The sequence below is a fragment of the Muntiacus reevesi genome, chromosome 12, assembly GCF_963930625.1.
Source record: "Muntiacus reevesi chromosome 12, mMunRee1.1, whole genome shotgun sequence".
In the NCBI taxonomy this organism is placed as follows: domain Eukaryota; kingdom Metazoa; phylum Chordata; class Mammalia; order Artiodactyla; family Cervidae; genus Muntiacus; species Muntiacus reevesi.
In genome coordinates, this window is record NC_089260.1 from 47,573,833 (window position 1) to 47,596,338 (window position 22,506).

General features: G+C 41.4%; 1 protein-coding gene across 1 annotated transcript in view; it reads left to right on the top strand.

The window, feature by feature from the left end:
• The window catches only part of ARFGEF1 (ADP ribosylation factor guanine nucleotide exchange factor 1), a 126,026-nt gene extending 104,567 nt beyond the window's left edge, over positions 1-21,459 (top strand). Inside the window, exons 24-39 of the mRNA XM_065903561.1 lie at positions 1,320-1,360; positions 1,454-1,623; positions 1,976-2,127; positions 2,267-2,439; positions 3,410-3,570; positions 4,386-4,516; positions 7,295-7,424; positions 9,713-9,848; positions 9,928-10,066; positions 10,630-10,702; positions 12,544-12,676; positions 15,828-15,967; positions 16,657-16,825; positions 17,708-17,846; positions 18,646-18,763; positions 19,999-21,459. Of these exons, the coding sequence (XP_065759633.1) occupies positions 1,320-1,360; positions 1,454-1,623; positions 1,976-2,127; positions 2,267-2,439; positions 3,410-3,570; positions 4,386-4,516; positions 7,295-7,424; positions 9,713-9,848; positions 9,928-10,066; positions 10,630-10,702; positions 12,544-12,676; positions 15,828-15,967; positions 16,657-16,825; positions 17,708-17,846; positions 18,646-18,763; positions 19,999-20,163 (2,170 nt within the window). The 3' untranslated portion in view covers positions 20,164-21,459. The remainder of the gene's footprint in view (positions 1-1,319; positions 1,361-1,453; positions 1,624-1,975; positions 2,128-2,266; positions 2,440-3,409; positions 3,571-4,385; positions 4,517-7,294; positions 7,425-9,712; positions 9,849-9,927; positions 10,067-10,629; positions 10,703-12,543; positions 12,677-15,827; positions 15,968-16,656; positions 16,826-17,707; positions 17,847-18,645; positions 18,764-19,998) is intronic.
• The last annotated feature ends 1,047 nt before the right edge of the window (positions 21,460-22,506 follow it).

Here is a 22,506-nt window from a genome sequence, read left to right on the forward strand (position 1 = left end):
TCTACTCACAAGAGTAATAGAGGAAATGTGAAGATATCCCTTTAGCAGGAGATCAGATTCTGAGTTATTACCATGTCAGTTTTTAAGCTGCTTTTCCTTCTTGTTTTCGTTATTTACTGTTGCCAGGATGCATAAACCTTCAAGGGCATAGAGGTTGAAAAATCATGATATACTCAGAACGTTTTGACTGTGGTGGTAGGAAAAAACTAGAATGTATTTTTATGTTTAAATTCTGTTTTGCTCAGATAAGTGTGGGGCGGTTGAGAGGGTAGACTCTGGGGTCGGCCTGTCCTTGTTTGACTGGCTCTAGTACGTACTAGCCTTGTGATTTTAGAAAGTTATTATACGTCTTTGTGCCTCAGTTTCTGTGTTGATAAACTGGGGAGTCTAACGTGCTTCATGGTACCCGTGATTGTTGTGAGTGGATATATGGTAAATAGGTAGGTAGGTATAGATATAAAGCACTTTGGGTAGTACCCACCTTGTGATTGCTGGTAGATATACTGTTACTATGATTACCTTTGTTTCTAAGTTTAATATTTGACCTGCTCCTGCTTTTGAGGTTTCGTTTTTATCGTTCAAATCCTTTCATGTACAGTTTACATTGAGCAATATCAATTTATCCTTGAAGTCACCACATCAAACCCTTCGTTACAAACTTGGAACATGGGTAAAAATGCAGACTTTAAAGTAAGAGGACTAATGTGTTTATGCTGAAAACTTTTGTGAAACTTTGAAATACAGAAAAAGCTCAGTGAAGATGGCAGGGCAAAGCTGGATAGCATAGCTTAACTCTGAATGTTTGAATGCTCTAAGAAAAGTGGGTTGGTTACTTGTTAGTTAAACTGTTGGAAACTATTTGTAAGGTTTTATTAATCACTTGTAATTCAGCATGAGTTTTTTTTAATCAGATGTACGTTATTTATAAAAAAGTAGTTTTCATTTTAAGAACATGTTTAAACTAGTAAATACTCAGGAAAATTGAGACGTCTGTTTTGTGTATGCCAATTATTAGTTTTACAAACTAATAGTCTCTTATTTTGAGGTTTATGAAATACCCACCCTAGTGCTGATGAATTTACTGGTAAAATTGCCTCAGTGTGTTCATTCTCTAATACCATTCAGTGCAAGAGCGGGGTACCTTCCAACTACACTTGTTACTAAACTACCTGGTAAAAAGTACATGTTCAGTTACCTGATCTTCTGTTCCCTTAAAACAGATAAAAGTAGTTAGCAAACTAGGCCACTTGTTTTTGAATTGATATATCAGAAGTGAGACTTTATAAATTTTTGCATTATGATTTTTTTTTTTTCTTTAGAATATTCACAGGGTCCACAAGGCTAGATGGAAATGCCATTGGTAAGTATGTACATTCAGTTAAAAAACTGACTTTTGGGCTAAAAGACTTTAAATTTGAGCTTTAAAGTAAATGTTAATCTATTTCTATTATAGTGGATTTTGTCCGTTGGCTCTGTGCTGTATCTATGGATGAATTACTTTCCACTACGCATCCAAGAATGTTTAGTCTGCAAAAAATAGTAGAAATATCATATTACAACATGGGAAGAATAAGATTGCAGTGGTCTCGAATTTGGGAAGTTATTGGAGATCATTTTAATAAGGTATTTGAGTAATTATACAATTTGCTTAATTTGTAATATTTTTGTTGTTTAAAATTCCCTTACCATAATCTAATTGAGACCTTTTCCCTTTCTAAGCAGTTTTTTATTACATTTTTTTTGTAATTAGATTAGAAAACACTTTGTCTTGTTTTTTCTTCTAGAAATAATTGTTCTAGGTTTTAAGAATTTAGTTCAAATATATTCTTCTTGTTGAGAAATATTGTTAGCATACTTAGTGCCTCTATGGAGAATCTTTGAATTTACCTGTCTTTGCTATTAATGATATATTTTTCTAGAAAATTACCGATTTTTCTGCTGATATTAGCATCCTCTATTTCTGTTGCTGTTACAGGTTGGCTGTAATCCTAATGAAGATGTAGCTATTTTTGCAGTAGACTCCCTGAGGCAGCTGTCAATGAAGTTCTTAGAGAAAGGGGAGCTTGCTAATTTCAGATTCCAGAAGGATTTCTTAAGACCTTTTGAACATATAATGAAACGGAACAGGTATTATGTTTGTTGAACTGCTTAACATCAGGAAAATAGTGTATTTTCCACAGTAGTGGGTGGGGGAGTGGGGCGGAACAGAAGAGAGGGGAAAAAAAACCTCATGAGATTTATCCAAGCAATTATATTACTATTTTAGGTCTCCAACAATTCGCGATATGGTTGTACGGTGTATAGCACAGATGGTTAACTCTCAGGCTGCTAACATTCGGTCTGGATGGAAGAACATCTTCTCTGTATTTCATCTTGCTGCATCGGATCAAGATGAAAGCATAGTTGAGCTTGCATTCCAGACAACGGGACATATTGTCAGTGAGTGTCCCCTAAGCGCTGTTCAAGCTAGAATGCAGCACAGCACAGCTTCAGTGTGTTCAGAGGATAGCTCAAGTGTAAGGTTACTGGCGTGTCATGGGCTTTACCAAGTTTTGCCTGTAGAAGCGGAGTAAAAGTGACAGTATTATCATTATTATTGATAATAATGTTTACTGCATGGCAAGCACTGTAAGCACTTTGTATTTTCTTCAGTTTTCACAATAACTATGTGAGAAAAATATCTTTATTATCTTTTTTTTAATTAGATAAGGAAACACAGATCCATTGAGGTTATGTAATTTGTCTAAAGGCACAAAACTAGTGAGTGATGGATTGAGGCACAAAACCAGAGGCTTAAGACATAACCCTTGTTTCTGACCACTGTACTATACAACCTCCTTTGACTTTGAAATACCTAAGATGTCAATTTAGCCTCTCTTAAAAGATAATAATGACCATCGTTGTCATGACATCAACATAGCTATCATTTAATGTTTGCCTAAATTTAGTAAATTAAGTATTGTGCTAATAATAAGCACTTTGTCGTTGTTTAGTCATTATGTCATGTCTGACTCTTTGCAACCCCAAAGACTTGCCCACCAGGGTCCTCTGCCCATGGAATTTCCCAGGCAAGAATACTGGAGTGGGTTGCCATTCCCTTCTCCAGGGAATCTTCCTCACCCAGGTATTGAATTCAGGTCTCCTGCGTTGCAGGTGGATTCTTTACCATCTGAGTGTACCAGTCTCTGTTAGGTGCTGGGTTTATGGTGTAAACAAAACACAGGCCTGTCTCCCTGTTCCCGTTACCCACGGCAGTCAGGGCAAGACAGACTTTGGAACCCATGTGTTTTGGAATCAAAACCCTTAACCTTCAAGAAGTATCCATTACATCGAGAGCTCGGTGTATTTGGGTATAATTCGGAATAATTGAAAATCTTTAATTATTTGGATATGTTTTTCTCCCTTATAGCCCTTGTGTTTGAAAAACACTTTCCAGCGACCATTGATTCTTTCCAGGATGCAGTGAAATGTTTGTCTGAATTTGCGTGCAATGCAGCTTTCCCGGACACGAGCATGGAAGCAATTCGACTTATTCGCCATTGTGCAAAATACGTGTCTGATAGACCTCAGGTATAGCATCGTTTAGTAAACAAAATGTGACTTAGCATTTATTTGTAGTCTGAGATCTAAGTTTATTTGGGAATCTAGGGGATATGAAACATTTTTCAAAATTATCTTGAGTTGTCACATTTATTGAAGACATCCGGTATTTTTTTGAGTATTTCACATGTATAAACTTGTTTAATTTTCAATAACAGCTTTATGGGACAGACTGTGTTATAGCCCCATTAAATAAGGAATCTGAGGCCCAAAGAATCTCAAAATGTGCCCCTGATCATAGGGATAGTAAAGGAGACAGGATTTGAACCCAAGCCTGTGTGTTCAGCCATTACCTTGATACACTGTTTCTTGTGTGTCAAGCTCTGCAGGACTGAAGCTAACTGTGGATGAGTGTGGTTGTAAGCACTGGAGTGAAAGCTTGAATTGGCAACCTGGCAGCCAGCTTTGACTTGCGTATCTTTGTAACTGTCATTAGGAGAAAAGATGGCTTCATAGATTTTCTGTCACATTCTGACATGGACCTGTGGTGTGTTCAGTACTTCTTACATGCATTCGATCTGCACACCTCCCTAGTGTGGTGGTGTGGCTATGTGATGTTAAAACCACTTAAATGCCTAAAATGGAAAGCTGATGATGGAGTTGGAGCTGAAAGCAGCTTTGGACTCTGTTCCATGCTCTGTAGGCAGTTGTAATCTCCATCCTTTTATAAGTTTTTCTAATCAAATTGCTCATTTTTGATTTGCAAAGTGTTTAAAAACTGCTTTGGAGACATGTGTATAGGTATTAACACCTTGTCTTTAATAAACCTACCTTTCTTTTTAAAGGCTTTCAAGGAGTACACAAGTGATGACATGAATGTGGCACCTGAAGACAGAGTGTGGGTGAGAGGCTGGTTCCCAATTCTCTTCGAGTTATCATGTATCATCAATAGATGCAAATTAGATGTAAGAACCAGGTAACAATCAGTATTTGTAATTAAAATTTTGCAAGGGTTATTTTGACTTTAATCAAATTAACCTTTCTTATGTGAACATAAGTTTAACTTGATCAAATATAGTAATTATTACTTTGGCAAATTTTAAAATACGTTAAATAGAGCAACAAAAAATGGAAATAGGTTACTTTTCCTTAAATTTTGATTATTTCCAAGTTTGAATTTTAGATTCCATGTTAATTTACACATTCTGTCTTTTCATACTTTTGTTTCCAATCAGAAATTAAAGTTAGTCCCAAACTTTATTTTCTGATGAATGAGAAAAGAATTTCCAAATGCATGTCCCTGGTGGCTTTTAGGTAAAGAATCATTTCTCTTTGAAGACTGGCCAGTAACCTAGTTTTAAGTAACATAGGCCTGTTGAAAAAGAACTCTTTCAAAAGTATATTCTTAATAAAAGCTCTGTATGACTGTCCAGTCCATTTGTAAAGAAACTACTGTGGATGTAATGTAACCAGACAAGTGCTCAGTACACACATTTTATACTTAAAAGAACTTGTTAGGAATTTGTTAGCGTTCTTGTCAATCCCATAATGTAGTTTTTCTCACTCTATTTTTGACTGCCGAATTGAAATAACCAACTTGACTATCCTAATATCTGTCAGCAGGACATCAGAAAGGTAGTACAGACTTGTAACAAATCAGTGATAGAATGTAATAAAAGAATGAATCTCTCCTTCCTCACTCCTCTTATGCCAGAACCACACCCATCCCTAGCCCAGGTAAAATTTGTTTTATAGCCTAAGAAGTTTTCTATTTTAATAGTGTTACTTGTTACAACAGATTCTTATGAAATTTAAAATAATCCAAAATATACTCAAACCTTGGAAACTTGTCACAGAATTGAGTTATCACAAGCAATTTGACATTAATTTCACATTTAGGCCCTGAGGAGTTTCTGTCAGTGGACCTGTTAGGAAATTTGATAAAATTCAAGCTAGCCCCCTAATTGATGTAACTCTGAATGATATATACCACTCTCAGATGTCCACCACTTCAGTAGAGCAGTAAGATGAGTAACTGAGAGTCACGGCAGCTCCGCACTGCCTCCCTGCCCGCGTTTATCTGTAGAAGTCTGTTTGGTGGGGGCGGACGGACATGCTTCTTAGTCTGTTAGCTGTCCTCGTCCGGGACCGTGCTGTCTTGCTCTTCACTGTATCCTGTGTTCAGATTATGGATGGGTTTAGTTCTTAAGAAGAGAAAATAAGTGTTCTAGGTGGTAAAGAGAGAGATGTGAGTAAACTTTGTCCAGGGGTGGGTTTGATTTTCTTAGCTCACTCCACGGTTTGTAAAGGCAGTTATTTCAATTACATCTAAAAATGCAGCACTGTGATTTGTATAACCCACTAGTTATAGAGTACTTTCACATGCATTCTCATTTGAGTCCCTCAAAATTCTGTAGATTTAGGGTTAAATAATTAACCTAGAGCCCTCCATATTCTTTTCCATATACCAGGAACTTAAATATTCAGCAGAACTCCTTCAATAGGTAAAAAGCTGTGGGAACCTCTGTGGATCTGTGTTTGCTTTGGGGGCCTGCAAGAAGCAGGATGTACACGTCTGCTCAGCCCAGCCATGGGGGTTATTCGGCATCCAATTACTTGGAGTGGGAGGAAGAACCAGCCCTGTCCCACTGTGTGTGTGTGGCAGGGTAGGGGTGCAGGGCGGGCATGGAACTCTGACAGGGATTTCTGGGAAACATACAGTGTGTTTCTTCCACAGAAATTCCTTTACTGTAGTTTTACACATTAGGTATCTTACAGAGCAAACAAATTTAACTTGCCTTAGGACCAAACTACTGTAATGTTATTTTACATCCATTGAACAACCGCGTGTTAACTGTGTACCACGCATGAATTGGTACCAGGCCCAGGGGTAGCATTGCAGCAAATGAGCTGGACCATCTCAGGGAGTCCGCAAGTCTTCAAGGAGTGTTTCACAGGAAATATTGTTGTGACTTATGACCAGACTTTGGGAAATACAAACCTTTTCTAAGTGGAAGGGTACCTATATTTTCTGAGAAGAAATTTAACGAGAGAGAAAAGATCAAGCTTTTTAATGGTTACATGAAGGCATTATTTCAAGAAGGATGATAAGGAATCAGAAGGCAATTTTGAGTTTCAGTTTTAACACTTACTCAGAAGAGAATGAATGGAATACTAAAGCAGCTTACTCTCAAGGAACACTTCACTGTGCACCCTGTGTGACACATGCTGCTCTGGCCTGGCACGCCCTGGGGAGTAGACACCCTGCCCGCACGAGTGGGGGTCTAGAGAATTATTTTGAGAAGTCCTTTAGTTTGAGGATATTATATGAACAAGTAAGGCATTAGCTAAAAATTCCTATAGTTCTTTGAAAAAGATTTTCCAAAATCTAATTTTATTTGTTCTTAGACATATCAGTATACTTTCTTCCATGGTCATAGAGCCACAGAATTAGTATTCACACAAATTATAATTTTTCTCATTCTGTAGTTCCCATATACATTTTTTAAGTGCTGCAGTGATGGAGTGGGAGTAGAAGAAAAATAAAAAACTGAAGGCCAGGGTCTTTGGAGTTTTTCCCTAAACAATTCTTCCTAAGAAAACCTGTTTTACAACCTAAATTTCTTAAACTTTAGTATCAAGTGTTTTAAACTTAGCTTTCAGTAACTTCATGAACTGACTTATAAAAATCTATTTTAGGAGGGAGATACTGATGTCGTATGCTAGCTTTTCTAATTATATTTTTCCATTTTAGGGGTTTAACAGTAATGTTTGAAATAATGAAAACTTATGGCCACACTTATGAAAAACACTGGTGGCAGGATTTATTTAGAATTGTTTTCAGAATCTTTGACAACATGAAATTGCCAGAACAGCAGACAGAGGTAAGAGATTTTCATTTAATATAGTCAAGTCAGAGGTTCTTTTTTCCTAATACATTTTAGCATTTCAGATTAAGGACAGTGAAAAGAAAAAAAATCCTAGTGATATCTTTTTTAAGGCATTCTGATATAGTAGTATATCTTTGGTAGTATGTTTTCTGTCGTCAAAACAATGCAGTTTTGACAATAGAAGTGAGCTAAGGTTTTCAGTATTTTTGTTGAACTTTCAGTATCTTTTCCTCATTTTAATACTGTCACAGCTAAAACATCAGTAGTTCTACTTAGTATTCATAGTGACTTATTCTAAATTGAATAAAGAATACATGGTAAGTTTTATTTATTTCTTTCAGTTTCTTTTAATTTTTAGAGTATGGTTGATTTACAGTATTAGTTTCTGCTTTACAGAAGTGATTCATTCAGTTATACATATACCTCTATCCACGCATTGTGATTCTTTTCCCATATAGACCATTACAGAGTATTAAGTAGAGTTCCTATAATGTTCAGTAGATTCTCATTATTTATCTACCTCATACATAGTAGTACATATATGTCAATCCCAATCTCCCAATTTATCCCTCTCCCCACCCCCTCCTCCCAACCCACTGGTAACCATAAGTTTATTTTCTGCATCTGTACCTCTGTATTTGTTTTTGTAGGTAAGTTCACTTGTACCCACTTTTTTTTTAGATTCCACATGTAAGTGATACCGTATGATGTTTGTCTTTCTCTGACTTCTCTCAGTACAACAGTCTCCAGGTCCTTCCCTGTTACCGCAAATGACATTATCTCATTCCTTTTTATGGAATGGTATACATATGTACCACATTGTCTGTATCCACTCCCCTGGTGATGGACATCTAGGTTGCTTCCATGTCCCGGCTATTGTAAACAGTGCTGCAGTAAACATCAGGGTACATATACCCTTTTGGATCATGTTTTTTTCCAGATATGTGCCCAGGAATGGGATTGCTGGGTCCTTGGGCTTCCCTGGTGGGTCAGAGGTTAAAGCGTCTGTCTGCAATACGGGAGACCTAGGTTCGATCCCCTGGAGAAGGAAATAGCAACCCACTCCAGTATTCTTGCCGGGAAAATCCCATGGACAGAGGAGCCTGGTGGGCTACAGTTCATGGGGTTGCAAAGAGTCAGACACGACTGAACAACTTCAATTCCTGGTAGCCGTAGCTCTATTTTTAGTTTTTAAGGACCCTCCATGCTCTTCTCCGTAGTGGCTGCACCAGTTTACATTCCCACCAACTGTGTAGGAGAGTCTCCTTTTCTCCATGCCTTCTCTGCATTTATAATCTGTAGATTTTTTTGATGATGGCCATTCTAACTGGTCTGAAGTGATACTTCATGGTAGTTTTGATTTGCATTTCTCTGATAACTAATGATGTTGAGAATCTTTTAATGTGCTTTTTGGCCATCTGTATGTCTTCTTTGGAGAAATGTCTCTTTAGATCTTCTGTCCATTTTTTAATTTGTTTTTTGATATTGAGCTGCATGAGCTGTTTGTATATTTTGGAGATTAATCCCTTGTCAGTTGCTTCCTTTTGCACATATTTTCTCCCATTCTGAGGGTGTTTTTTTGTTTGTTTGTTTCCTTTGCTCTGCAAAAGCTTTTAAGTTTAATTAGGTCTTTTACTACAAACCAGTTACAGAATGTGTTTCAGTGTTTGTGGGGAGAGAACATCAGATCTTTGTGTTTCGTTCCATATAGTGTGTTAAATGCAAATTAGGGGGCCTCTCTGACCTGCAGAAGATTTTACTTTAGATCTGCAGGTAGGCTCTTACTTAAAACATGTTATTAAGTAGACATATGTTTATGCAGGGGCATAAAACCATGCATAAAAATGAATCAGATTAGTCCATTTGAGAAAAATAAATTACTTACACCAGTTTTATTTTAAACCTATGCTAACCCCACATGGAAAATTCTTATCATTTCCTTCCTCTAATTTTTTTTTCCATGTTCTGTCATATTCTAGAGCAAGACCAACTGTTGCAATTAATCCTATGACTTTTTAGTAGCAGACACTAATAACAGGACAATACAGTGATGGTTTTTTATAATCAATACAGTGCATAAAATTGTTATTCTATGCATAGATTTATGAGATAATGAGAAATAGGTATCAGATATGAAGTTGAGGTGAGTATATTCTAGAGAGAGTTAAGCACTCTGAAAGGAACATGGACAGTCTTATTTTTAAATATGCAAACGTTTTCTTTGTAACTTCTAGTAACTAATGAGTGGCCTGACCTTCATGTGATGACTGTCTCCTTTGTAGAAAGCTGAATGGATGACAACAACATGTAATCATGCACTCTATGCGATCTGTGACGTGTTCACCCAGTATTTAGAAGTACTCAGTGATGTCCTTTTGGATGACATTTTTGCCCAGCTCTACTGGTGTGTGCAGCAAGGTAGGTCTGTCCTGATAAATGACACAGTGTTAAATGTGACCCTGATGATACACAAATGAATTGCTCTTTTCTTTTCCAGACAATGAGCAGTTGGCACGATCTGGTACAAACTGCTTAGAGAACGTTGTTATTCTGAATGGTGAAAAATTTACACTAGAAATCTGGGATAAAACCTGCAACTGCACACTGGACATCTTCAAAACCACAATCCCACATGCGTAAGATTTTATACCACTTTGTGTATTGAATGATGGACATAAAAGATTTGATAGTAACTAGTGATTTCTCATAACAAATGCTTTGTCAGATATCTCAGTGTTCTATGAATTTGTGTTTATTACAGACCAAACTCCTATAAACCGTAACAAATACATGAATTGTTTTATAAACCAGAACCTTTAGTCTTATCATCTAAATTTGGGTCAAAATGAAGTGCTTTTATGAGCTTTTATTCATGCAGATTAAACTAAGCAGTGGTGTTGAATTTTTAAAACATCTCAGCATTTATTTTAGTTACTGTGAATAGTCTAGGGAAACTTTATTTGTAAATACTGTATGTCATAGTTATTTGTCATCCTTTTCTGAGGGATAAGTTTGGAATTGAATTGTAGGTGAGTTTTTACTAGTGGGGAAACTAAGACATAGTCCTGCCACTTGACAGTTGATGGCACCCAGTCGTTTGTAGGACAACTTGAACTTCCCCAGCTTCTTTTATTTCAAAGTGTGCTAGCTGTGGCATGTCTCACGCTGTCAGTGATGGTATGGTTTTGGTATTTCAAAGGCTCTTGACCTGGCGTCCCGTTTCTGGAGAAACTGCTCCCTCAACCCCATCTCCTGTGAGTGAAAACCAGTTGGTAAGTTTAAATAAATCAAGCCTATTTTAAATCATTGAACTATTCATGATAAGAAATTTTACCATGGGGCAGATCCTTTAACATGCGCCCAGCTCCTTTAGAAAGATGGTGTAAAATATAGATGGTTCTGAGACGAAGATTCAAATGATTTCTCGAATGCAGTAGGCAAATACCAGTTTACAGAAGGGCGTACGTGTCAAGCTGAAGATGTTATTGAATATTGTTTAAACATCCAATTTTGATAACAATTTTACCTCAGAGAAAAGTTAGAAAAGCAGGATAAAGAATTCCAGCAGACCCTCCCCCTGCACATTTATTTCCTGGGTGTGTTGTCACAAATTACTAATAAACTGCACAGCTTAAAGTAGCAGCAGTGTATTCTCTCACGGTTCTGGGGCCAGAGGTCCAAACTGAAGGCTTCGCAGGGCCACGCTCCTTCCCCGGGTTTGCTGCCGCTAGCTTCTGCGGGCTGCTGACAACCCCTGCCGTTCGTTGGCTTGCACACACATCACTCTGTTCGCTGCCTCCATCTTTACGTGGCAGTGTAAAGTCAGATCTGTGTATCAGATCTCTCCTTCTCTTTTAAGGACACTAGTCATTAGATTTAGGGTCCACCCTAAATTCAGAATGACCTCTTCTCAAAGTTCCTTAACTCATTAGACCCTATTTCCATGTAGCCTTTATAAGTACCAAAGGTTAGGACTTGGACTCAGCTTTTTGGGGCCACTGTTTAGCCCACTTCAGTCTACCCCCTGGTGCCCCAAAATTCATGTCTGTCTTCTGGGCTAAGACATTTATCCCGTCCCAACATCCCAAAAGTCTCAATTTATTGTAGCATCACCACTAAGTCCAGAATCTCATGTAAATATCATCATATCAGAAGTTCCAGATCTTGTCCTCTAAGTCATCTAGATCAGGTGCATGCATGGTCTGTGCTGGAGCAAAATTTCTCTCTCTGGACCCATGAACCTGTAAAATAAATGACCCCCTTGCAAAATACAGTGATGGGCCAGCATAAGTAAAGATTCTTATTCCAAAAGCAAAAATTGAAAGAAAGAAAAGGGTCACTTGTGGAGTCCGACAGTGATCTTCAGTCTCTTCCTTGGCTCTGTCTGAGACCTGCAGCTGCCCTGGCTCTGCTTCTGGCCTCATGCTGGAACCAGGTGGAGCTGGCAGAGTAGTCATGTCAGCCACCACATACTGTCTGTCACTGCAGGTGCCTTGCATTTACTACCAAATCCTCCACAACCTGCAAAGAAAGTGTCATCTTCATTTTCAGACCAGAAAACCTCAGCTTAGGAACGAGATTCCTGGCTCTCCCAAGGTTACACGTAACTGGACTCTGGTGTGGCTCTGTGGACCTGTCAGCTCTGCAGGGCCAGTCTCCTTGTCGGCCACCTTCTCACTGACTTTTCTGGATGCTGGTCTGGGGTGACAACATCCTTCCTCTGCAGAGCTTTCCTGGGCTCAGCCTGCACTAGGTGTGCGCACACCACACCCACTACATACATGTACATTCTGTTTGGATTTCACGACAGTTCATGGATATTGCTGACAAGTTTTGCCACACAGTGAAGCTTAGCGTTTTTATCTGTTATCCTTGGGTGGTGTCAGGCCTGATCTCAGTGAGGGTCAGAAAGTAAGCTTTTCTTTAAAAGATTACCAGCTCTTATGTGTGTGGTGATATTAAATAATTTTCCCATTATGCCCATTATTGCAGTGTGTGCAGCGTCATTTTCATAGGGACACAGTGTAAATTACTTTTTTAAAGACAGTGTAATAGAAACTGTTTTCATCATTAAGCTTTATTTGTTGTACTTAAAGTGAATCTTTTTTATTAGGATACAATATCACAGAAATCTGTAGATATTCATGATTCTATTCAGCCAAGATCTGCAGATAATAGACAGCAAGCTCCGTTGGCTTCTGTCTCTACTGTGAATGAAGAAATCAGCAAAATTAAACCCACAGCAAGTGAGTTATTTCTCTTAATCAATTGTGTATTTTGTTTTTGTGTATGCAAGATAAGAAAGTTTTGCTTGTACTCACACACATGAGTTCTGTAGTTGGTTATTGTAGTCACTTTATTCCTGAGTTTGCCGCAGCTCGGACATCCCTGTCTCGCAGGTGGTAGGGACTCTGCTGACACCTGCCAGGCTCATTATTTTTCCTACAGCGCTCTCAGCTGATGTTTGTTACAAGCACGTGGGTGTTCTTCCTGCAGAAGAGGGGCCTAACAGGTCTGTCCTCAGCAAGAGGGCGGGTGGCAGCCAGGGCGTCTGAGGAGCGCTCTGCCCCCACCCACCCCAAAGCTCCTCTGCATCTCCCCTCACCTTCAGTTCTTTTCACAAAGGGGGACTCCCTTGTTTTTCACTAAGTGGGTTCAATTTCATTTACTGAACAAAAGTTAACAACACTGAGGAAAGACAGCCTCCTTCCTGGAGGAACACGGGAAATGTGTTCCACAGTGGCTGCACAATTTTGTATCCCACCAGCAATTCCATTTTTTCCACCTCCTCACAAACATTTCAGTCTTCTTTTTCTCTCCTTAATAATAACCATCCTAGTGGGTATAAAATGTTGTCTCATTGTTTTACTCTGCATTTCCCTATTGATTAATGATGTTGAGTATTTTTTCATGTGCTTTTTGGCCATTTGTAATCATTTTTGGAGAAATACTTATTTGTGTCCTTTGCTAATTTTTAATTGGGTTATTTGTTGTTGAGTTGTAGGAGTTTCTTACATACTCTGGATACTATCCCCATATCACATACACGATTTGCAAGGGTTTATTTTCTCCCATTCTATAGGTCATCTTTTCACTTCTGATGATAAATGCTCTGATGGTGTGAAAGTTCTTATTTTGTTGAAGTTAAGTTTGTCTTGCTGTTGTTGCTCATGCTTCTGGTGTCATGGTTAGGAACCAACCGCAGCCCAAACTAAGGTCAGGGAGATTTTCCCTAGTGTTGCCTTCCAAGAATTTTATACTCACAGCTCTTACATTTAGGGAGTTGATCCATTTTCAGTTTATTGTTTTCAGGGTATTTTTATTAACCCTCGGTGTTTATACTTGTTGTTGAGGGAAAACAGATTTTGTACCTCCTGGAAAGGAGCCTCTAGCTTCAGTTACTATGTCTCACCGCTTCGAAGGGAGATAGGTGGCGATGAGTTGTCCATTTTCGTTTTTCATTCCTGTTTTCTGGAGCACAGCTGTTAGAATCCATACCAGCTTCGGTCTACCCTGGAAAATGCCACAGTACATGACTTTGCTCTGTCAGCCCCAGGACTGGACCTTGGAAGGGAAGGACATAGTTCCAAGTTTTCACTGAGCTGATCTGGGCACATGCCTTGAACTGGAGTGGAGAGTGCTGCCCCCTGCCCCTCTGATCCGAGGGCTCACGTTTCCTTCCTCCCGCCACCCCCTCGCAGTCCTTTAGAAGAGCTCCCGTGTCCCCCAGAGCCCTGCGTGCAGGGGACGGGGCAGCAGAGCTGCCCGAGGAGGTGGCTCAGAGGAGCACAGATTATGGCTGCTCCACTCCTTCACACTCAGAAGCTGGTGCTGCCCAGTGAAATGGTCCCTAACATGACCCTGTAGCCTTGCGAAGCAGACTTATTGAGACAGACATTGTCCCCCAGACACACCGCTGTCCCTGCCCGTGAGGTTGAGTCCAGCGCCTCACCCGTGACAGCTCTGCGTGCCCACGCAGACATGGTGGCTGGTGAGAACATGTCTCCCCAGCCTCAGTCTCCCCGATTCTGGGGTGTGCAAGCGTGTCCTGCCCCAGAAACCTGAGAGTGTAGTTATGACTTAGATGAGGGAGGGCTAGGAAGGGACAACTTGGACTTGGGGGTGTCTTTGGTTTTTTACGTTTTTTGACTTGAGACCTAATACTAAGAACTGAATGTTCAGTACAGCAGCATTTCTGAAAACTATCTGGAAAGGAGCCATCATGACCTAATAGAGAATAAATTTTAAGCAAGTTGTTTGGCTGTCTTCCCCAAATTCCTAAAACCTGAATTTAACTTCTGGAAATGGGGGGATTCCCTGGGGGGGGGTCCAACTGGTGAGGACTCAGAGCTCTCACTGCCGTGGCCCACGTTCAGGGAACTAAGACCCTGCAAGCTACAAGGTGTGGCCACAAACAAAAAAACTAAATGCTAGAAACTGGTGCCAGAAAGGGAGTTTGTGATAAAAGCAAAGTAGAAAAAACCTGAAGGGTTGTCAAGGCATCCAGTGCTGGAGCTGATGCCCTGAGGCCAGTGTACAGCGCCCCCAACCCCTACCGGGGACGATCACCCGGCTCCTGGAAAGCTTCCCGGAGAGCTGACCTTGGCTGAGCCAGTGCTGCTGGCCTTGAGCACCTCAGTAGTTGAGTTGTCTTTCCTAACCTTGTGTTTCTACATCTGCTCACCAGACACCATGGAGGTAGAAAGTCCTTCCTTCCATGAGTCTGTGTGTCCTTAGAGAAACGGCCATTCCGAGCACAGCGGTTCAGGCCAGAGGAAGGCAGCCGTGTTCCACCCCAGGCCGTGTCTGAGCACCGGGCTCCTCCAGGGTGGTTGCTCTTACAGTCCGGCACTAGGCATGATGCTACGTGGACTTCTGGGCTTATCATGCTTTAGAAACAGGCCGTTTTAGACGCACCACCAACCTGGATTCAGATAAAGCATGTACTCTGGTGACCCCCTCACTGCCTGCCTCACAGATCTAGCTCCTGTTGTTTTCTTCTGGCTTTTTTATATTACCTGTGTCAAAGATCAAACTTGGATTTGTAGCAAATACTATTGAGACTGTAGCTTTTAATCCATTTGATACATTTTATTAAGGAATAACCTAAATATTACTTTAAAATTTGCCCTGGCACCTTCTTGAATGTATTCACTGTTCAGTTATTTTGAATATTTTTGTTTACTGAAGAAGTGAATTTTCTAAGGTTTTCTAAATACTGATTAAATGCAGCTTTTACTGAGTGCTCATGTGCAGAAGCAGGCTGTCCTTCAATGTGATGTGTGCAAGTTACCTTCATACATGTTAATGTTTCCTTAGCATTGTAATGTCACAGAAATTATAAAGAATTCAAAATAATTTTTGTTTGCATGTGCATTGGGGTGGGTTTCCTCACAGAATTTCCAGAACAAAAATTGTTTGCTGCCCTGTTGATTAAATGTGTTGTGCAGCTGGAACTCATCCAGACTATCGACAACATCGTGTTCTTCCCCGCCACAAGTAGGAAGGAGGACGCAGAAAACTTAGCCGCGGCGCAGGTGAGTGGGTGTGGGGGTCAGCTCTGCCATCCGGGCTTCAGAGCAGAGGCCAAGCTAGAGGGGCCGTTTGGGGGACCATCGCCCCGTGGGACTGAGGACATGGCCAAGGTTGTGAGTGTGGACACAGCGGGGGAGGGGGTCAGGGAGCGAGCCTGAGGCCTTGTGGTTGAGAGCTCACGATGAAGCAGTGGGTGAAGAGCTTGGGGGCAAGAAGCAGGGAGGCAGGAGGATGGATGCACGAGCCAGTGCTGCCTTGCAGCTCCGTGAGGAAGCTGTGCTGAGAAGGCTGCGGTCACTTATACTAGGGCGAGTGATCCTTCGTCCACTGCGGAGTAGGGGGTTTGCCAGCCAGTTATTAAAGGGGTGAGGAGTGGGTTATGCACAAGGATATTTATGATTACAGTCCACAGCCTCACACTGGTTAACAGAAGTGAGGACCTCAGTAGGGCAGGGACCATGAAGGGGGCGGAGGTGAGGAGCTCCGGGGTTGAGTTGTGGGCAGGGAGCCATAGACATTGGGAGTGGTGCTCAGTGAGAAGGGTACAAGGAATGAAGATTCTGGAGATTTCATAAGAGAAGGTGGTCTTTTCCTGTTGAGACAGATTAAGTTCTATGGCTTGCTCATAGAAGTGGTCTTTGGTTTTAACTTGACTGTGGGTACCTGTGCTGTGGTGGTTTGTTTTCCAAAGAGAGACGCTGTGGACTTTGATGTTCGAGTGGACACTCAAGACCAAGGAATGTATCGCTTTTTAACATCACAACAACTCTTCAAACTACTGGACTGCTTGTTAGAATCGCACAGATTTGCAAAAGCTTTCAACTCCAACAACGAACAGAGGACAGCTCTGTGGAAGGCGGGTAAGCCGTGCTGTGCAGGCCGCACCCTCAGCGAGCGTGCAGCGGGGTCACACGAGGGGACTCACAGCGCGAATGTTGAGTCCTCACCAACCGTCGGCGAACACTCCACCAATGGGTCTTTCTCTAGTCTAGAAAATGCTGAATAACCGCCTGGGTGGATGAGTCTCCCCGTGTTTAATCACACTGTTAATTGACTGGTTTTCGCATTGTTTTTTACCTTCTGTGCTCAGCCTGGGCCTTGCTATCGATACTGTCTGCTTACTAGAGCTGAGAAAAAGTGGGAGGGTCCCAGGCATGAAGGCATCTGTATTGAGTGCCTGCTCCCCAGGGCATGGCCAGAACATAAGTCAGGGTTTTGAAGTGGGAGGGAAATTTTTTTGAACAAGTTGGAAAATTTAAATAAGAAGCAAGCTTTTTAACAATTTTACTGACAGTGATATTCTTTAAAGAAATAGTTACTTGGGGCCTATTAGGTGCAGAACAGTGCTGAGAGTAAGAGACTGAAGAATATGCAGAAAAAAAGAAGGAAGCTGCTGTTCCTTGAACAGCAAAGCCCTCTGACAGAGTGTTGGGTGCTGTACACTTAGGAATTTTATTTCATCCATGGTCTCTTTACCACCTCATTAAACCCACCCAGGCTCCATTCATTCTCTCCCTTCTTGTACAGCCTCGCTTCTGTAAATAGATAGTACTTAAATTTTTCCCATTTATTCAACCCAAGTCGTGGCCACTGTTCAGCTGAGATGGTTCCTGCCCAGGGCACTGGGCTCCTCACTTCCTGGGCCTTGCAGGCTGCTGACCTTTGACCATTCTGGTTCCCCACAGGCTGTGCACCTTCACTAGCTGCCCCTCCTCCTGTTAACTCAGACTTCCCCTCTGCAGGCTTCAAGGGCAAGTCCAAGCCCAACCTTCTGAAACAGGAGACCAGCAGCCTGGCCTGCGGGCTGCGCATCCTCTTCCGGATGTACACGGACGAGAGCCGGGCCAGCGCCTGGGAGGAGGTCCAGCAGAGGCTCCTAAAGTAAGACTCGGGGCTTCGGCCCATGCGCTGCTCAGTACAGAGAGTGGAGGGCCACGCCCCGCCCGGGGACTCCACAGCGGGGCAGGTGACTTGGGGCCTACGGAAGAGACTGTAAAAGCTAACACAATCTTATAGACAAATGTCCTTCCACAGAGTTGTTGAGATGTAAGCAAATTGTCTATTTTTGCTGTTACAGGACAAAGGAGGAAGTTTTAGGTCTTAAATTTTAGGCTCTTTTTCATGTCATAGAAATGGATCAGTTTCTAAAAACAAATCTGAAAGTGAAAAAATCCCTGTTGACATTTAGTTTGAAAAAGTATGTGGAGTTTCTGTTGGTGTTTTAGTTTTGTTTGCATTCCATTTTTACTCCGTGACAACTTAAGATTTTGTCCTTTCAGAAAGAATACAGTCTTTTACCTTGTATTTTTTTGTCTACTTAAGGGAATAGATGTTCTCAGAAGCCAACTAATTTCATTTCAGAACTTCTGGCAGTCACTTGGGCCGTTTCCCCAGTTCTTGATGAGACTGTTAAGGCCCCAAAGCATCGAGGTCCCGGTGCGGGAGGGGAAGGGCCACCCCGGGGGTCAGCAGCAGTCTTGACACCAATCCTGTGCTTGTGCTCCTCCACAGCAGTTTAGCATATAAGAAAACCTTCAAAATGAAGAAAATGGGGGTTTCCTGACAGGCTGTAGTTGACCCTAGTTACCATTCCTCCTGGTCCCAGTTGTTCCTGCTCGGTGACTGTCAGGCCAGCAGGTGCACCAGCAGCAAGCGTGATGGGGAACCTTTTCCATTTCAGTGTCTGCAGCGAAGCACTCAGTTACTTTCTTACTCTGACGTCAGAAAGTCATCGGGAAGCCTGGACTAACTTACTGCTCTTGTTTCTGACTAAAGTCCTGAAGATCAGCGATAATAGGGTGAGTACCAGGCACCTTGTCTACCAGCATCCCCAGCCTGAGGGGCACATGCCCGAGTGGGAGGCAGGGGTGCAGGGCTTCCCCACCCCACTCTGTTCTCCAGTGTGTGATCCTGTAGGGCTGCACTAGGGGAGGAATCAGAATCCGTTAGGACACCGACAAGCTGCCCAGGTTCCCCCACCCGCCCCCCGGAGTCTCTCCTGTCGCTTCCAAGACAGCTGCCAGGCGTGGCCCCGACCATGGCTGCGTCTGGGCAGCAGGCTCCTGTTGTTCCTTTGGGAGAGGGACTGATTCTGTGGGAAGGAGCCGTAAACTCATTTGAGAATTTTAACCAGTAGAAAACAAAGATCAGATGTATAATGTATAGCTATATATATACCATTTAGACTTTTCAGAAATACACATTTTACTTGTTAAAAAATGTAGCAATGTACAGCCCACATAAATGGAAACAGGGGCTCCTGTGATCCCTAAATAGGTTTAAAAATGCCTCGTCTGGTGGCTGACACTTTGGGCCCCACAGACGCCATGTGTTGCCGCTCTGTGCCCAGGTGTGTGCCCCTCTCACCTGGGCCAGGTAGAGCCCAGAGAAGTACCTTCCAGCAACCAGCAGCCAACTGGATGAGGAGGACTTCCAGTCCGTCCACCTTGTCCCACAGGTTGCCTTCTTCTCACCAGTGTCACACCGCTCCCTCACACCTTAGGAGGTGGGGGAACAGACAAGGAGAGAAAACAGGCAGACAGCTAGTATTCAGAGATTGAACTACAACAAAAATACAAAGTGTATCAGTGGAACTATAAATAATAGAATGTATGGAGCCCTCATATTTTATATTGCAATATTAGAATTTGAAGTTTTAGAGACAAGTCTATTTATCAGACAGAATAGTTTCAGTAACCCATAGCTTATAAAAACTGATTCTTGCTTGGCTTACTTTTGCTTATTACCCAAGGCAAAACAATGATAATAAATGTCTGTCATAAGTTTGTCAAAGAAATGTAATGAAAAACGTTTTCCAAAATAAGGATGGATAACTAAGTGAGTCATGTACATACTAAGTTCTGAATACATCTCAGTCTTTCAGTTGCATGATCAGTAATCACTGCTTTATGCAGACGCGTCTCCTGTCTTCACTCTCAGGGCACTGTCTCCGAGTGGGTTCCTTCTAAAGGCACTTTGAGGTTCTGTGGTTTGCAATGAGAGCATTACTAACAGAGAATTCATTTCCCCCCAGTTTAAAGCTCATGCATCATTCTACTACCCTCTCTTATGTGAAATTATGCAATTTGACTTGATTCCTGAACTTCGTGCTGTTCTTAGAAGATTTTTTCTGAGAATTGGAGTAGTTTTTCAGATATCACAACCACCTGAACAGGAACTTGGAATAAACAAGCAATGATGGGAACTTCATATTTTTCTGTTGGCGTTTACATCCCTCCGTTCTTTAAAAGGACCCCGGCGCTGAGGTTTCCTACCTGAAAAAATGGTTTCTCTGGATTGCTGTTTCTAAGGGTTACTTCTAAGAAGCTTAGAATTTCAGTTCGAATCTGCAGTGCTCCCGTCCGTCCCTTTGGTAACCTGGTGGATTCTGTTTGTCGTGTTGGGCTCACAAGCAAAAAAGCTGTTCCCACAGCGTCAGCTTGTATGCTCACAAGCCCTTCCCTGTCCTCGGTGGCAGGGAGAGGGAGAGCCCTATATATTTCTGGCAGGTATGGAAGTGAAACTTACCCAAAGAACTCTAGATGTAAAGATTTGAACTTCTGCAAGAAGTACAACTCAGGAGAGCTGTATTTTGAAGGATAAAATGTTTATAATTGGGGGTTGGGGGGAGAAGAAGAAATTATTGTTCATGGTAAAAGTTATTTAGCAACTATGGTATTCTTATTCTGAAGATTTTTGCACACTCAGGCTATCTGAGATACTGGTAATGATCCTTCTGTGAAAAATGTACAGAGATGCAGGTCTGTAATATAAAAATCTTAAGACATTATAGAGTTCTTCCTGCACTGTTTTATTTCTTTATTTTCTTATTCATTTGCTAAATACCTATAATATTTTGTCAAATGCACTAAACATTTGGGTTGAACTTCTTGTCCTTTTTATTTTGTGGGGATTTGGTTTTGCCCTTTTTACAGAGTGGTTATTTTGAGGGTTTAACATGCACAGAAGCTGTTGTGGCTGACACTTGTCATGATCAACACCAACAAAGGTGGAACATACCCCTGCTGACGTAACTACCTGTAATACACTTCTCTTAGGGCTTTGAAAGATGAGCCATTAAAATAGAATGATCCTTCATGGACCGAAACTTGAATCACTGCAGAATGAATCTTGGTTGCTGTCACTTCCTTTTCTTTTCTTTTGGGTGGTGGGGCTTGATGTAGATTTTACTCTATGTACAGAATTTAATGTTGAATATATTAAAATAACAAATCTGGCATGGTTTGGGGAGGTTAGATTTACTGGAAACGTATTCATACTGTGAATTGTGCTCTGATGGTTAAAAAAACAAGATTGTCAAGCATTCCGTATTAACAGTGGATGTAGAAAATTTTTTCAGATGGATAAAATGTATATGGTACAGATGTAAAGTTTTCTATGTAAAAAAATTCTGTACAACTTTCTGTACAATATTGATTCTCATCTGGCATATTCTAATCAGGTTATAGGTCAATAAAGTTTTTGGATTATTTCATCAGTGCAATCAAAACCTATGTCATCTACAGCCCCATGTTTCATTGACTTTTTTTTTTCTTAAAAGCCTAACTAGGGAAAGGATGTTCTCATTCACAGCTCCATGTGAATTCAATGTCCTTCAGTTGTGATATTTTCTCTCCAGTTCCTGGCATTTGATCCTCCCCCATATCCTGCTTTCTCAACTATAGGCTATTCATAGTTTAATATTTTGTGCATTTATGAACCCAGAATCGGGCAGTACTATGTGAATGAACGCTGAGAGAAAGAGAAAGAAAGTTACCTTTGGGGCAGCTTGCAGGGTGGTGGCGTGTGTCCTCAGTGCAGTTGAGTGCTACAACGACCTGAAAAGGAAAAAGAGAACATGTCAAGACTATTTATTTTGATGGTTGTGTTCAAAAAAACAGGAGAGCATTCAGTCTTAGCCCTCGCATCTCTCAGGTCACCAGCAGTCACTGAGCAGAGCGTCTGTAAGTGCACTGCATTTGTTACCCCCAGGACCTGGCCCTGTGCAAGCGCAGCTGGATGCGGCAAGAGCCAGGGGCCCCCGTGACCATCTAGGCCTGTCTCAGGGCATTTCAGAGGACCTGGCTGTGTGTTATTAATATTTATGGTATAAAATCAGGACTTTTCTCCAGCAGAGGCTTTCATCTTACTTTCAGGTGAAGACATACGAAGAAAACTCTCTCATAAATGATTTGGTTACAAAAATTAGCATGGCATTTACATGCAACTAAAATTCCAAATATCTGAGAAGTTTCCCACTTAAGGGTGTGCTTACCTGATCTTAGAAGCATACCATCAGTGCCTAGGTGTGTTCTCGGCTCTCATTACTAGAATCTAAACAAGAAATATTTCCAAGGATTTGAATAAGTCTTCCCTTTTTTAAAGGCATCTCTTAGGGAGCATTTAGAAGGGCTGACCCCTCACCACAGGGTCCTAAGCCATGCGGCAAGGTCCCCGTCCTCGACCCCGGGTCCTCCTGCCTGTCCTCGAAGTCTATGTAGAAACCTCAATTCCAGTTAAAGGAAGAAACTGACACTGGTAA